General features: G+C 44.7%; 1 protein-coding gene across 1 annotated transcript in view; it reads left to right on the top strand.

Moving 5' to 3' along the window:
• Positions 1-9088, top strand: part of USP12 (ubiquitin specific peptidase 12) — an 82294-nt gene extending 73206 nt beyond the window's left edge. The window contains exons 7-9 of the mRNA XM_082602511.1: positions 1037-1234; positions 4312-4390; positions 5912-9088. Coding sequence (XP_082458637.1) covers positions 1037-1234; positions 4312-4390; positions 5912-6013 — 379 coding nt within the window. The 3' untranslated portion in view covers positions 6014-9088. The remainder of the gene's footprint in view (positions 1-1036; positions 1235-4311; positions 4391-5911) is intronic.
• Positions 9089-17465: the final 8377 nt, after the last annotated feature.

Below are 17465 nucleotides of genomic sequence, written 5' to 3'. Positions count from 1 at the left end.
GGAATAATAAGCTGCCGCACCACATTTAAGATCTGTAGAATGCAGATCTAGAATAATGCTATAAAAATGATTTGTTTTCACTTCATTAGAGGCAGAGGTTTAATAAATTTCATTTTTTAATTATGAAAAGTGTTTTGCTTCACTGAACACACACAGAATTCAGTTCTGTAGTGTTTGTCAAGTACCTATGTGTGCTAGGTGGAGAAACATAGTAAAAGAGATGGTATCTGTCCATCCGGAACCCAGACCCTACAAGAGAAAGACCCATAATCATCTAAATGTTTTATAGTGTAATAAACTGTACAGATATGAAGTGAATGTGTAAAGTGCTGATGGACGGTTGAGGAGAACAGTTATTTGTGCCAGAAGATCAAGCGTTGGCGCTGAAGTGAAATTGGGGAGCAGTGGTGTCTAGGGGAGAGGCTGCCCGGAGGGGTCTTCAGGGCATTTGGGGATGGGGAGGCCCGTGCTTTACAGGTAAAAGCTTCACTCCTGCGTTTCCAGGTTATTTTATTCCCTTTCCAGGATGCACACAGCCACTGCTCTTACTAAGGAGCTGTTCCTTGTCTCTGGCAAATGCCTTTAATGGATGGTCTTTAATGCTTTTCTCACTGTCTCCTGCTCTCAGTCTGTTACTGAATTGTATAGCTGAATAGAACAAATGGATCTCAGCCTCCATTCACCTCTGAAGGAGGGAGCGGCCTTAAGGAGCTGGTTTTTCCTGCAGCTGGCACAGTGACCTATATTTCAGAACTACAGAGTTCTTAATAAAGGAATGTACCATCATATCTCTTTGGGAGCCGTACCGAGTGCTGTGTCAGATTATGTGGTTTGGTGATGATGGGGGGCAGGGGCCGTCTTAAGACTTTCAGAATTTTGCTTTGCTAATACAAAAGTCATGGGTAGAAATATGCAAAAGTGGGCAGTGCCAGGCTATGAAAGCTATCAACTGTTACTTGAATCGTGAAGTTTGATAATTCTTTTAAGGACATGCTGAATATCTTATGAAATTTTGTTTTCATGTTTATTTTAACAGGATGAAAGTTAAAAAGCTGCCCATGATTCTAGCTCTGCATCTGAAAAGATTTAAATATATGGATCAACTTCATCGATATACAAAACTTTCTTACCGGGTAGTTTTTCCTTTAGAACTTCGTCTATTTAACACTTCAGGCGATGCAACCAATCCTGACAGAATGTACGACCTCGTGGCCGTCGTGGTTCACTGTGGAAGGTAACAGGGCCGTGGGCCATGCTGGCAAGATGCTCACTGGTGGGCAAGTGCACGCACAGGATGCTCGTGAGCCACTCAGACATGCAGGCCTTTTGGAGGTTTCTGTAGCCCTCGGTGCTATAGGACAAAAATAAGTTTATTTCAAATGGATATTTCAGATACATTTTACCATTTCCTTCTTAAAACCTTTATATATTAAAATAGTGTGTTATTGCCTGGATTTGATACTTGTTCTTATTATTTAAATATTATTCTGGGGGGCTTCCCTGGTGGCGCAGTGGTTGAGAGTCCGCCTGCCGATGCAGGGGACATGGGTTCGTGCGCCGGTCCGGGAAGATCCCACATGCCGTGGAGCGGCTGGGCCTGTGAGCCATGGCCACTGAGCTTGCACCTCCGGAGCCTGTGCTCCGCAACGGGAGAGGCCACAACAGTGAGAGGCCCGCGTACCGCAAAAAAAAAAAAAAAAAAAAAAAAAAAAAATCTATCTGTCTATATATATATATATATATTATTCTGGGAACTTTAAGTCCTGTTAGTTTTTCTTTTCCTTTTCTTTTTTCTTGATTATTGGTAAAAAAAAAAAAAAAAAAAAAAGCACTGCTTAAAGAGATTTTACAAAATAAGTTATTTCTGAGATTAATTGGATATGTTCATCATGTTAATGATTGTGAAAAACACTTTAAAAAGGTTTTGGAGATAATCTTCAAAGATAAGCTTTCTGATTTTATAAGTCTGTGTGTTTGTTTCCTGTTAGCCAATATAGTGTACTATCTCATCTATACATCTTAATTTATAAAATAGCTCAAAAAATTCTCAAACCACAAGAGTATCTCATAATCAACATTTATATTTGGAACATACAGTCTTCATTGACTATTTAGAATTTCCTGTAATAATTTTATTTTTTATTTATTTATTTTTGGCCACACCGTGCAGCTTGCGGGATCTTAGTTCCCTGACCAGGGATGGAACCCAGGCCCTGTCAGTGAAAGTGCCGAGTCCTGACCACTGGGCCTCCAGGGAATTTCCTCCTGTAATAATTTAAAAACAGGTCACTCATCCTTTTCCCCCTGGCTGTTGGAAACTTGTACTAACAGCGTGTTGTACTCCAGCCTCTCATTAGCTGTCCCTCCCTCTCCCAGCTTTCTGCTCAGAATATGTCAGGACGGCTGGGAGGGAGTCCACTTCTGTCACAGTCTCTAACCTCTGTGGTCTGTGTCAGCCCATCTCCTGTCTCTTATCCTCAGCAATAATCTTTGTTTTCCATTTTGGAGCATTATGTTTCTAAAGAAATAGTGATGACATCTGAACAGAGGAAAACAATATCAGGTACCTTACAGAACCCTGGTGTAGTGATCAGACTGGAGGTTTATTTAAGCATTAAAAGTGGGTTTTTTTTTTTAAGTTTTGAGGTATTTTCCTCTACAGTGAAAAAGTACTCTCTTTGTGTCATTTTGTCACCTAAGATATTCATCTCAACTATGGAATCAAAGATCTGAGGAAACTTGGAGGCAGCTTATTCTTATATCTGAGGTTGCTACTTTTAAAATAGTATTCACCATAAAGAATAATCTGTGTTGAAAATTACTTCAAAGTCTGTAATATAGTAATTGTGGTAGAATTATAATTTGATTTAAAAATTATATATAAGGTTTTGTAGTGAGTCATACTTAAACTGGGAGAGGTTAAAAATCTTTCACGTGTTCTTTTTTTTTTTTTAAGTAGTATTATATTGTATTTACTGTTCTGTAATTTGCTTTCTTTATTCAGTGTTATTTGGAAGATCTTTCCCTGTTAGTACACATAGATTTATCCTATTCTTTTTTTTTTTTGCAGTACACGGGCCTCTCACTGTTGTGGCCTCTCCCGTTGCGGAGCACAGGCTCCGGACGCACAGGCTCAGCGGCCATGGCTCACGGGCCCAGCCGCTCCGCGGCATGTGGGATCTTCCTGGACCGGGGCACGAACCCATGTCCCCTGCATCGGCAGGCAGACTCTCAACCACTGCGCCACCAGGGAAGCCCCTCACGTGTTCTTTATAAAGAACTTTTAGGGACTTCCCTGGCGGTCCAGTGGTTAGGACTCTGCGCTTCTACTGCAGGGGACACAGGGTTCGATCCCTGGTCAGGGAACTAAGATCCTGCAAGCCACGAGGCACAGCCAAAAAAAAAAAAAGAACTTTTAAAAGAAATAATCCCACCTTTATTTTTACATTTTTCTAGATTTCTGTATTCCAGATTTGTTGAAAATGAGATGCAGAGGCAATTATAATAATTATAATGGTGCTAAGAGTTAAGTACTTAAAGCTAGCACTAATAATACTAAAAAAAGTCACTGTTTAAAGAAGTTTATGAAGTTGGAGCTTGATTTCAGAGCCAAGGATTTGATATCTTTACTTTTTCAAGCATCACATGGAATCTTTCCTCGAGAAAAACTATTGCCAAGGGTTAAGACTCAGAAATAATTCTACATGCATTGTTTTGTAGTTTAATTCAGCATGTTCTGGCTGTGATCACCTCTCCTCCCCCCCAAAAATGCTAGAAATTTTTATTTAAATCTTTTATAGAAGCAAATTGGAAAATTACAATTTTAGGGCTTCCCTGGTGGCGCAGTGGTTGAGAGTCTGCCTGCCGATGCAGGGGACACAGGTTCGTGCCCTGGTCTGGGAAGATCCCACATGCCATGGAGCGGCTGGGCCCATGAGCCATGGCCACTGGGCCTGCACGTCCAGAACCTGTGCTCCGCAACAGGAGAGGCCACAACAGTGAGAGGCCCGCGTATCGCCAAAAAATAAAAAAAAATAATAATAATTTTAAAAGGCAACAAAGAATTTTATAGTATAGCTTTATATAAAGAGAATACTGGGTATATCTCTCAAAGTAGAGTACTGATTATTTGGTCTTAAAATTGAATGCCAGTTCAGATCAATGTAGCTTGATCTTTTGGGGGAAAGAATAGGTAAGGAATATTTTTATCTGTTTCAGTTTTTCTACTTTATAGAACGTGGAATATAGGGCATAGAAGAGCAATGCTAATAAACTTTGTATAAAATTAACTTTTATTTCTCTTTGTTTTAGTGGTCCCAATCGAGGCCATTATATTGCAATAGTTAAGAGTCATGATTTTTGGTTGTTGTTTGATGACGACATTGTAGAAGTAAGTAGTTTCCTAATTTCTTGTTTTTCTTCAAAGTTGTGTATGTATTTTGCTCTTGACTTTTTCCTTCCAGCTTCTCATTGTATATGACAGGTCTTCAGATTGTAGTCTAATTTCTACTTCTTACTCCCTAACATCCAGTCCCATTGCTGGAATGGTCAGCTAACCTTTAAAATGTTTAGAATAGGCACTTCCCTGGTGGCACAGTGGTTAAGAATCCGCCTGCCAATGCAGGGGACACGGGTTCGATCCCTGGTCCAGGAAGATCCCACATGCCGCGGAGCACATAAGCCTGTGCACAACTACTGAGCCTGCACGCTAGAGCCCGCGAGCCACAACTACTGAGCCCGCGTGCCACAACTACTGAAGCCTGCGTGCTTAGAGCCTGTGCTCCACAACAAGACAAGCCACCTCAATGAGAAGCCCTCACACCTGCACAGCAACCAAGAGCAGCCCCTGCTCGCCACAACTAGAGAAAGCCTGCGTGCAGCAACGAAGATCCAACGCAGCCATAGATAGATAGGATAGATGAATACATAAAATTTTTTAAAAATGTTTAGAATAAAACAAAGGAAATCTTTCAACAACAGAGCTAGTTTAAAAAAACACTATTAACAAAATAATTTATTGAGCTATAAGACAGTAAAGTATGCAAATTTTAAACAACTTAAATTTTTACATGTGAATGCACACGTGCACACACACACACACGTAACCACCATCTAGATCAAGATATAGTATATTTTCAGCACCCCAACAAGCTCCCTTATTCCTCCTGGTCAGTACCCACAGCTTTCCTCCCCTACCCACCATCCTCTGGAATCCACTATTTTGAATTTTATTATGTTACTGTGATTAATTTTGCCTATGTTTGGATATAAGTGGGCTCATCCAGTGCGACTGCTTTTGTGTCTGGCTTTTTTCACTCGTCAGTACCTATGCAACTCAATCTTGTTGCCTGCAATAGTAGTTCTTTCTTTATTGCTGTCTAATTTTCCACTGTATGGATATACCATGTTAGAAACTTGATTTTTTGTCCATTGTTGACTATTACAAATAAAACCGCCTTGATTATCCTTGTACAAGTCTTTTGTTGGACATAGGCCCTCATTTTTCTTGGGTATATTTTAGATTGAACCATATGAAATAGCCATTTTTGTAGGTCCCAAATGGTTGACAGTTAGTGGTTTCCTATAGTTCAGCCTATACCCAGGAATAGAATTGCTGGGTCACACACAGGGTAATTGTATGTTCAGCCTTAGAAGATGATGCTAAACATTTTCCCCAGCATCTGTGCCATTTTACATTCCTCCCAGCTCTGAATGAGAGTTCCATTTGTTCCGCATTCTCACCAATACTTGGCATTATCCGTCTTTTTAATTTAAGTCATTTGGATTGTACAGAGCTGTTTTATGAACGAGAAAATGAAAGGCATTATTCTAAGAAAGGTTGGAGATTTTATTGGATTTAAGCAATTCAAAGAGCTCGTTTTTGTACTCACGTTTATGTTTTGCCTCACAGAAAATAGATGCACAAGCTATCGAAGAATTCTACGGGTTGACGTCAGATATCTCAAAGAACTCTGAGTCTGGTTACATCCTTTTCTATCAGTCCCGGGACTGAGGGAACCGCGATGAAGAGAGACTTTCTGCCTCATTTCTTCTCTGGTTATTTGGGAAAGGATCAAGCACCAGTTTTCCAAGAAAAGAGAAATGCAGGAAGCTCAGGGGGCAGTAGGACACTTTGCACGCAGTAAAGCAAAGACTGGATGAACACGCTCTTCCTACCATGGTAGTTGATTGGTTTGCTCAGGTATCATGCTGTCTGCGCAGTTCCGTACAACAAGGCAGTGGAATCAGAGATACCAGCTCCTCTTGTAAAACAGCCTTCCAGTAACTGACATGCATTTTCTCTTCATTAATTGCACCAATAATGATTGAACTCCTTGGGGGTGCAGTAGAAAGAAAAGGAATCTGTGAGATTGTACTGACAATTGCAGGAGATGATGTTGAACACACTGCATACATTTGCCTGGTTGAACACGTCGAGAAGCAATACTGGGTGGTCTTTTCAAGCGTAAACCAGAAATACTTTTGGGCCCAACACTTGCAGTTGCCTTCCTGATGTAAAGAAACTAACAGATACTAGAATCCAGTGTCAGGAAGACAAATACGTTTGCTTCTCTGAAGAAGCTTATAATAATATACAGTATATGTATATCTAGGGAACAGTTGGTCAAAAGTGGCTTTTTGTTTCCCCAAGGGGAAAGACTGGCTTTGTAATTATAATTTTTTTCCTTATTTATTTGACTTAAAACTGGTAGAGTCTAAGTATTGTATGAAGTGCCCATGATTCTGTCAGTAAATTTGAGCATATTTTTATTAGTTTTTGTCAGTTTAACTAATCCTTTTGTTTGTTTCTGTTTTTAAGGTGAATTTTAAACTCGTGTTTTAAATCATAAGTTACCTTAAGAAAAATTGCAGTGGGAGGAGGTACATATTCTTTTTCAGGAGGAACTGATATCTCTGGCTAAATATTTGTCTAGTTGTCAGTTATTTTATTCAGTTTTAATTTCAGTAAAATTAAAAACTATCAAAAATTCCCTGTCATTGTGGAATGATCTACGAAATCCTGGTGCAGTGGTGGTGTGCTGGTCTTGAGAGTTCTTCAGTACTCTGTTTCAGGTTGCGGCCACGTTTGGATAACTCATGTCATAGCACTTACGATATTTTCAAATGTTCTCTATCCTGGAAACAAGTGATTCATCCCAGCCCCAGCTCCTGGAGAGCTAACAGACCCTGTGAGGATTACGTTTTAATGAGGTCGACCAGAAGTACTTTGAAAGCAAGTCTTTTTTTCCCCCTTCCACCTTTACAAATGTTATTGGAATTTAACTTTGTGTTTAAGACTTCATTCTTTTGGGAGTTTCAAGAAGTAATATGTGTGATGTACGATGTATGTAAACCGTTGCAGTTGACACTTTTCCATGCATCAAGAAGTTGTCTGACAGTGGCCGAGTGTAACTTGCTGAAAATAATTGAATATGTATTCAGGATAATAGCAATCAGGTCTTAGATGTTCTTTATCCATGTTTTTCCAGGCAGTAATCTTTTTTTTTAATCGTTGTAATTTTGTAAACTTATTTTACTAATACTGTTGAATCTGAAAAACAAGCAACAAAAAAAATGTTTTGTCTGCTGCTATTATTAACATTTATTATCTGTATCTTTTAGCTCAGGAAATGACTTCACCTGTTCGTTCCATGAATAGATCTTTAACAGGGTCGCATAGCTAATAGGGCTGTTGAAACAGATGTACTGGGAGAAAATGATGATATATTTTGACAGATTGCTTTTTAAGAGACAGTTTCTAACGCCTTACCCTGGCTGGAATGGTTCTGTACAAATTACACGGCCTGCCTGATGTACCGGCATGGCACAGAGAATCGCAACCAAGAATGTGGGCAGAGTGGCAGCTGCGGAGGTGGGTGCATTTTTTATTTTGAGGGCTTCAGCCAAATTGTCTTGGAATTTAAAGCTAAATTTCTGCAGCTTTCAGTATGGAGACGAGGAGGAACGTGAAGCTGAACCAGTTTTTACTTGGCGTTGGGGCCACAATGTGCATGAGAAAGACAGATGAAGTCATTTGCATAAAGGTACAGCATTGGGATACTATGTTGTGTTTGTTTTTACATTTTGCATTTAGAAAAACATACAGTGAAGTAAAAGCCAAGGTTAAATTTCCTATTAAAGCAAGTTCTAGTGTTGTTTTTGAGTTCCATGGTAGTCACACACTGTTCACATCTACACCCTGTTTAATAGGATGACTTGTCAGGAGGGGACGATGGGGTGATGGTTCTCAATTTTCTTTGTACACTCCTTAAGTGTAGCTGCATCTACATAAAATGTTTTGAAGCTTCTCAGAAATACAGTATACTTTAAAAACATGTAGGGTTAGGGTCGGGGGGGGGAAATGCAGATATAGTAAGTAAGAAAAGTGACCCATATAGAACGCGTTGTGAGGTTGTGTGCTGGTCTGACTGATTGAAATGAGGGGGTGGGTTTCCGTTGTAAATGGTGGCTGATTGCTGTCTAACTGTGTACATGTTTGTCGGGATGGCTATCCCATATTTTGTATATTGGAATAAAAATTTCTATAAATTATCATAACTGAAAGTAAATATTCTAAATTAAGTCTCACTTCTAAGTCACATGGCTTCTGTCTTGGCGGCTTTACCTTTAGAAGCTGGCTCGAGACAGGAGCCCTGAGACTTTAAGCAAAGGGAAGAGGTGGGGAATGTAATATATGGGTCTCGTCGTCTCTAACCATCCGTGTCGGGTTTTTTCTTTCCTTGACGGCAGTAGAAAGACCTCACTTCCATAACTTACTACTCTTGATACTTTCTTTAAAGCTACTTTTCAATAAAGATTCTCTCATGAGGTATTTACCTGGGAGTTGGGAGGCTAAGGCGCTCAGGTCCTGGCTCTTCAGTGAATTTAACTGTGTGACCTTGGGCAAGTCACTTAACCTCTCTGTGCTTCAGTCTCCCTATCTTGTAAAATGGGAGTAATACCTACCTCACAGGGTTGTTGTGGGGATTAATTAGATATAATGTCTGTAAAGCATCTAAGGTTCTTGAAGAAGGCGCTATATAAATACGAAATAATATCTATTAAAGTTGGTTTATTTGTGCTTGTGGGGTTTTGTGTGTTTTTTCCTTTTTTCCTCAAATGCATTTGCAAACTAGAAGTACACACTTTGGACTCTGTGTTACTGGTTTTGCTCAAAAGTTACTACTTTTGTGACCCAAAGAGATTTTCCCAGAACACATCCCATTTGTGTAAAATAGCATTCCATACGTGCCTGCGTGTTTCTTCAGCACGTACCTTGCATTTATTTGTCTTTATTTAGTAGCATTGTCTTTCCCAAAATCCCAAGTTTAGGAATTTAAACTTAGAATCTCAAAGGGCAAAATATCTTAACAGTCACTGTTGCTAGCACCCCTCCTCCCTTCCAGGGTAGTACTTGCTCCTGTAAAATCAGCACGTGAACTTGAGAACTTGAAGCTTCGTCAGCCGTTGAGTGACGGCTGTTTATTTATCCTCACTGTTCTTGGGAACCCTGGCCTGGAGGTGCTCTTGTTTATCCAGGTCTCTGAAGGACTGTTCTCAGAGTGACACAGTACCCGGAGGTGGGGAGCTGAGATAATCATCTGTATCAATGTTGAACTTTGAGTAAATGACATGGTCTGTTTTCAAGAGTTTTTCATGGACTGTTGAAAAGCCAAGACCGCCCCTCCCTTTTTCCAAGTTCCCTTGTCTTCCAGTACCTGTGCATGTTATTTGAAAGCTTTCCCTCTTCTCATTGATGTTTTCTGTGATAACCCTTTTTTAAAAAATCTCCAGAGCTGCTGAAATAACCCATCATCTTTGAGTTGAGCATGTGATAGGCCCTGTACTCAGCATCTTACGTTTTTTAAAGATTCATCTTGAAGACAGTGTCTATGAGGTTCATTTTACAAAAGAAGAAACTAAGGCTTTTCAGAGGTTACGTGATTTTTCCCAAAGTCACTCAGCTGGAAGGTAGTAGATCCAGGTGACAGTGGATCTTAACCCGTTGTTTCCCTGTGGAAGGTTCTAAATTACTCTCAGGAATTCTCCCTCAAGCAGCCACTATGGACCCCTGATTTCTGAAGAAACAAGCTTACACTATTCATCATATGCCACTTACTCTAATCCACCTTAATAATGGGTTCCTTTCTTAAATTTCCTCACCTGCTGTCAATGATTTGCCCTATAATTAAAGTGATCTAGGACTTAAGGAAAACGTCATACCTTCTAATTGTTTTCAAAAAGCAAAACTCTTTGAAGATCAAAAAAACAGTCCCACTCTACTGATAGCTCATTCCCAAATCTGGATAATTAGCAGAATCACTGGAGGAATTTTACAAACATTCAGATTCCCGAGATCCATCCCCAAAGATTTTGACCAAAGATGAGAAATCGAGTTCTCAAGGGCTCCCAGGTGATTCTAATCATCCAGGTTTGGGCCTGTGTTAGAACTCACCTGAAGTTCTAGATCACGGTTTCTATAAGTTCACTGCCAATCCAGAGTTGGCCTGTTGGGAGCATTGTCAACAAGTGAAATCATCTAAGGAACACTCATGGGATACTTAAGAGGGACAGCACTCTTGTCTTTACATACGGCATTTGAAGGGCTGCCGTCTAGGGGGTGTTTTGCTTCTACGGTTGAGTTGGGACGGAGCAGTGGGAAGAGCAGAAGGGCCCTTAAGTACAAGGGAAAGCTCTCTGTTGGTTCAGCAGTGACAGAAGACAAGAAATGAAGCCTCGAGCGGACGCGTTTTACCATTGGCAGGTGGGGTGCCTAGACCGGCTCAGAGGTTGTGCTAGAAACACAAGCTCCTTCCCACGTGAGGCTGCAGAGACAGGGTGGGCAGGGAGCCGTGCATCCCAGGCCGGGGCTCGTATGGACAGGGAGCCGTGCGTCCCAAGCCGGGGCTCGTATGGGCACGGAGCCGTGCGTCCCAGGCCGGGGCTCGTATGGGCACGGAGCCGTGCGTCCCAGGCCGGGGCTCGTATGGGCACGGAGCCGTGCGTCCCAGGCCGGGGCTCGTATGGGCACGGAGCCGTGCGTCCCAGGCCGGGGCTCGTATGGGCACGGAGCCGTGCGTCCCAGGCCGGGGCTCGTATGGACAGGGAGCCGTGTGTCCCAGGCCAGGGCTCGTCTTAGCCCCACATCTCACTGCCCTGCATTTTTTTTTTTTTTTTTGCGGTACGTGGGCCTCTCACTGTTGTGGCCTCTCCCGTTGCGGAGCACAGGCTCCGGACGCGCAGGCTCAGCGGCCATGGCTCACGGGCCCAGCCGCTCCGCGGCATGTGGGATCTTCCTGGACCAGGGCACAAACCCGTGGCCCCTGCATAGGCAGGCGGGCTCTCAACCACTGCGCCACCAGGGAAGCCTACCCTGCATCTTTTAAACTAGCTGGACATAGGGTGCTCTCATTTACGGCAGGGAGAATCTAGATTGCACTGGTCATTAGGAAGGGGTGCTTCCTTGCAAGTTGCCCCTTTGCCTGTCCCTGACTTGAAAACAGGTAGGTGGGTTGAGCAAAGCACACCCACCAGTCTCTAGGTTTCAGGTGGCAGGAGTTGATTTCGTATTCCTTCAGTTTGTGCGGGCACAACGGCCTTGGGTGAACCTACCCTGCATAAAAGACGCACTCCACCGTCTCAAAATACTTTCCTTTGGAGAACACTCAGGTTCTTCAGATTTAGGAACCTCCGAATTGTGGCCAACTTGACAGAAGACATTAAAAAGTGACCGAGGAGTGAAAGCTCACCTTGTGCGGTGGTGCAGCCCTTGCCCAGTAAATCCTGGAAAGTGCACGTTGGGTCATTGACAAGATTGCCGAAGAAGAGACGTGATTTTACTGTACGCGGCCATGTCGTCACAAAGCCTCACCCACTGCAAGGCCCAGGAACAAGACAGTGATCGCATACTGTCTGTGCACATTTTGGGGTGACAAAAGCAATGATTACTTGTGTTGTTTATAACCTATTTACTGAAACTTCTGGTTGCTGGTAGCTTTTCCCTTCAGGAAGGAACCATTTTCCAAATGGAGTTTGTTTTAGGAGGCAAAAATGAATTTCTTGGCTGGACTTGACTGGCTAGTTTTTAATAACCTGCCAGAGTGTTGTACTTATTTTAAGGAAAAATAAAAAGTGATGATAGGATGATGAGGAAGGTAGACTTACAAAATGGCCTGTCCGTGTATAAGATGATTAGATGGATAATGGAAGCTTCAGAAAATATAAGCATCTTACCTATTTTTCCAGCATTACATGGATTTATCGTTCTAAAAGCCATCTCAGTTGTTGCACTCTGCCCAACAGATGTATTTTTTAAGTTCCTATCGTGAACCCAAGTATGAGCAATGTAGTGTCTGGACTTCTATACATCATATATACTCTATTTTACTATATATTAAGCTATTGACGAGAACCGGTTTGAAATTACATTGATTTACTGAATGTAGTTACAAAGCAAGATAAGGCTTAAGATCCTATCCCAAAGCAGGCAGGCAGGGGTGGGGAGATTTGTGCTTTGAGAAGGAAATCCTGAGCTGTGGTGTGGAGAGGGGTCTGGAGGGGCCAGAGTGGGTGTGTGTGATGAAGCTTCAGGGCAACAGGACTCTGCCACGTGCTGGCTGGGGTGCAGGCGAGGGGAGCAGTGTCCAGGAGGACTCCTGGATTTGTCTCGCTGGCACAGCTTACGAGACAGAAGCCTTCTGCTGAGAACCCTGGAGGAGGACCAGGCTTGGGGGTTAGGTCATAGTACTCCACGGTATGAATGTACCACCGTTTCTTTATAAGCATTTGCTTTTAACAAACTCACGTTGCCTGGCAGTTTGGGGAGGCCTAGCCCTGATGGCCGGGGAATCACTGGAATCCACACGCTCAGGATCTATTAGCCGCTGTCCCACATGCCAAGGGGCAAAGCTTTAACATTAGAATTTGAGATTAGGTACAAAGTTGAAATGGCTCTCGTACTTCTGAGATAATTACTCTGTGGCCAGGGAACTCCCAGAATGTGTTACAAGGTCTACAGTGATTCTGAGGACAGATTGATAAGAGTAGCAGCCTCGTGGTGAAGAATGTTGGGTGTCTTGAAAGCTTTTATTGGAAATGAATCGTATCTATCCTCTGCTCTGGCATAAATAATTTCCTTCTATGGAAAGATGATACGTCTTAAGGACCGTGGAGGGGCTTTAGAACGAGAGAAAAAAATGCAGTTGAAGGGCAACTTGCAAAGTTTTCAAAGGAAGTTTTGTGAAGTGAATTTACTGCTCGACAGATTGAAGTCCAGTCCAATGAGTCTGATGGACCTGCCCCAGGACCCGGGTGCCACTCTGTTAGATGCAGGCGTTGCAGTCCCATAGGAGGAGGGCTGATTCCAGGGCAGCCTTGCAGTCCCCCCTGCTGTGTGATGGTTCACTGGTATCAAAGATGCTCCCATTCTCTGCAGGGGGAACTCTTGTCAGAGATAACTGCTGACGCGTCAAGTTTCTCTGACACAGGTCTCTTGGTGTCTTTCCCAGCACCAATCTAGATCTGAACTGGTGGTCGCTTGGTGACCGTAATGTTCATTGCCTTCTCCTTTATATGCTGAACTAATCAGACACACATTAAATGGACAGCGAGCCAGCCCTTCAGAGCCTCAGGACCCAGTCCCATAGCCCATAAGCCTGCTTTCCTCATTTATAAAATGGCAAAAGTAAGGCTATCTTGTGGGAATGTCATAAATGGAATTGAGGTACACGTAAGATACATCTGGTACAGTTCAGGGCGACAGTCCCTCAACAGCGTTGTCTAGAAACTTGTCTAGAAACTTCAGCAGAAACCTAGTACTGATTTCTTAGATATTGAATGGTTATTATGTGAAAAGCATCACTTCAGTTGTTGCAAGGGATATAAAGATGGCTAAGACACAATTTCTGTTCTCACAGCACTCACGGTGTAGAAAATAAGCTCATATTTGAAGAAGACAAAACTTGAGTAACGTGTGGCCAGAGCCAAGAGGCAAGGAAGGTAGGGCTCTAAATCCAAGAGCCTAACGGGTCAGGTAAGGAGTCTGGATTTTTCTAAAATGGAGAGAGGGGACCTCGGGAGGGTTTTAAGCAGAGGACTGATTTCTCAGAGCGACGCTTGCGAAGAGCCTTTTAGTAGATTCCTCCTGCCTGGAAGAGGAAGACCCGTGAGAAGGCTGTGGGCATCCAGCTGAGAAGGCGTAAGAGCCTGGCCAAGGGGTGGCTTTGGGGATGGGGGCGGGTTTGGGACACGAGACGCTGAGGTAGAATCTTTAGGACGTGACGGCCGTGGTGGGGTTCTCTTGCAGGCAGACTGTTTTGTCCCTCTCTTCACGCTCCGCTGGGGCAACCTCACCTACTCCGCGCCCCCGACTATCTGCGATGCTAGTGACCAATCTTTACCTCTTGCCTAGGTGCCTTGAGCTCCAGGCCCTTCTAGCCCGTTGTCACGTGGGCAGCTCCGTCCAGATGTTACACAGACACCTCAGACTCAACTGGCTCAACCCCCATCCTGCCCTCACTCACATACACAGGTCAGAGACAGAATCGTCCTCCGCGCCTTTATGTCCATCCTGCCAATACATCCAGACCTCAGGTCCTCTCAGGACGACCCTCTAAAGCTCCTGAGCCCACCTACTTTGATATCTCTAGGCCATGGCTTTGGTCTAGGCCGCCACCACCTTTGCCTCCGAATCAGCATTTCGGCTTCCAGTCCTGGCCTCGGTAAATCCGTTCCCCACAGTGAAATTTGAGGGCTCTTTTTTTTTTTTTTTTTTTAATTTATTTATTTTTGGCTGCGTCGGGTCTTCGTTGCTGAGCATGGGCTCTCTCTAGTTGCGGTGAGTGGGGGCTACTCTTCGTTGCGGTGCACGGGCTTCTCATTGCGGTGGCTTCTCTTGCGGAGCACGGGCTCTAGGCCCACGGGCTTCAGTAGTTGTGGCTCGCGGGCTCTAGAGCGCAGGCTCAGTAGTTGTCGTGCACGGGCTTAGTTGCTCCGCAGCATGTGGGATCTTCCTGGACCAGGGCTTGAAACCGTGTCCCCTGCATTGGCAGGCGGATTCTTAACCACTGCACCACCAGGGAAGCCCCTGAGGGCTCTTTTTAAAGTGCACACACTTTCTGAATACATGCCGGAAGAACTCATCTAAAATGCACACATGAAATGGGACCGAGCTAGTGCAGAATGAGATCGTGTGGCTGATTCACTGGGAATCCTCAGCACGAGCTGCTTCACTGCTGTGTCTTAAACGGAGCAAGTGTTTTGCTGAGTGCAAATGTTTGAATATTCATTAGGTGGGGATTTTGAAAAATGGCTTAAAAATTTTTACATCTGTCTTCTGTGCACAACATAGAATGTTTCCTGGAAGTAGTCAAGGGAGAAATCAGACAGCCAGCTACTTGTTCCAATGTCATTCCCTGGATAAAACCTCTTTGCCCCATTGATTTGAAGAAATGCCAACTCCATCAGGTCCTGAAATCCCGCATGAACTTGGAGCTCTCTGGGGCCCTCTCTTTGGCTTCCAGATCTGCCTGTCTAGTCCCAGGACCATATAGTTGTGATCCCCATGGTCTTCACGTCTTAGTAGCACTTCAGTGAAAAATAATACAGACAAGCACACAGGAGTGCCTGGTGCTTTCTGTGTCTGACTATTTAATACATTTCAGAAAGTATTTGGGCACTGATTTTTTTTTTCTCAGAACACTATTGGCGTCCCATGGAACACAGGCATTCCCTGGATTTGAGAAATACTGAACTTGTACATCTTGCTTTAGAAAGGCCCAGCAGGCCTGTTGACCTAGGAGGAGGTCAGACTCACGCGGCTTTTACTGTGCACCTGCTCCGGCCACGCATCGTGCAGGAAAGCGTTCAGGTGTCTCGTCTCGTTTAATCTCCACCTCAACCCCTTGGAGCAGCGGTCATGCCCTCTGTTTTACTGGGAAGCGTGGGAGATTCAGGGACTGTGTTCCGACGAACGTCTAATACCTACCGAGCCACGTGCCAAGTGCCGGGGCGGGAGGCAGCTTCTGCCCACGCACTGTCCTCAGTCACGCCGCACGGTGGCTGCAGTCCCAGGAATAGGAGTGACGGGGCGACTTAGGGAGCACTTGTGAGCAGGCCGGGGCTCGCCCTACCCTCGCACCGCCTGGCGCTTCTCCCCTGCGGGAGCTGGGAAAGAGGAGGAGCCTCACAGGAGGAACGGGTTCCCATTTTCCAGGCGAGGAAACGGAGACGCGGAGGGGTGAAGTCCGCTGCTCACGAAGCGGCGAAGCTGGGATCCGGACCCAGGAGACGCCGGGCTCGAGTTTGCAGCCTGCACAGTGGACCGCCCTCAGCCCACCTCCACTCCCAGGCCCAGCTTTGCTGCCCCGGGCCTTAGAGCAGGCCGTGCCCTCAGGGATCCCTCAGCAGGATGCCACTGCCGCGCTGGGCCGTCGTGTCCTGGGCTCTCCTGGCCACCAGAGGGCTGTGGCCGGCCGGGCCCCCTGCGGGCGGGACGGATCGTCACGAACGTATGGAGCTGCCTCCCAAACCCAAGACCCTCCACGGCGAGGCCAGGTGGGTAGAGCAGTGACGTTTACGTGATGCAGTAACGCAGTACGGCCCCCACCAAAGTCCTGGGCACGCGCCACACCTGCCCCCACCTCCCTCGTTTACTCAAGAGATATTTACGAACCTCCCGCCGAGGCACGGGGCTAAACATCAGATGTATCCGTTGTTTCCATGGAACAGTGTCTCGGGGTTCAGGCTGCGGGTCCAGGGTTTGAGAGCATCCAAGTGGAGAGATCATCACAAACTCGCAAAGGGAAGTAAAATGTCTGGACACACCATCCAACCATGCTGTTAGGAGGGTCCTTCCTGCACCTGCACCGTGGACGCCAGCGCCCCTGACGCTGTGCACGTCATTGACCTTGACCGCTGAAGCCTAATTCTCCAGTTTATGAAAGGATATTACCTTCGTGAGCAGCGTGAGACGGGATCAGAGTTCCGCGCAGGGCAGTGTTTGCACAACTCAGCCCAGCTCTTTGGTTTCCCAGCAATTGTTATGGAACCAAGAGCCGGTGTGGCGATCCACTGATGACTCCGGAACAGGGAGGGCAGACTGGGGGTGTGGAGAGACGGAAGGCCACTCCCCACAGTGCTTCTAGCCTAGTGCCCTGGGCCCTTTACATCTGAGCAACTGCTTCTGCAACAGAGCGATCCTTCATTTTGATATTTTATGCACCTGATTTGGTTCCATGCGGGAGTCTTGTCAGACTCAGGCAGTGGGTCTCCAAAATCAAGGCGGGGGTGAGTTGAATGGGGGAAATTATTGTTTGCTCAAGGATTAAAATAAACAGAGAGGATGGGTTATTACATACTCAATAATGTTGGCCCCTTGATTAAAAATACAAATGTAATTCAGCTCAAAATCATCCTCTAGTTTGCTGTTCTACAAAATTAGATTACGTCATGAGTGAGCTGAGTCT

This window comes from Mesoplodon mirus, assembly GCF_964341445.2.
Source record: "Mesoplodon mirus genome assembly, chromosome: 17".
NCBI classification, from domain to species: Eukaryota; Metazoa; Chordata; class Mammalia; order Artiodactyla; family Ziphiidae; genus Mesoplodon; species Mesoplodon mirus.
Note: the sequence above shows the minus strand (reverse complement) of the source record. Positions and strands in the feature narration are given on the sequence as shown.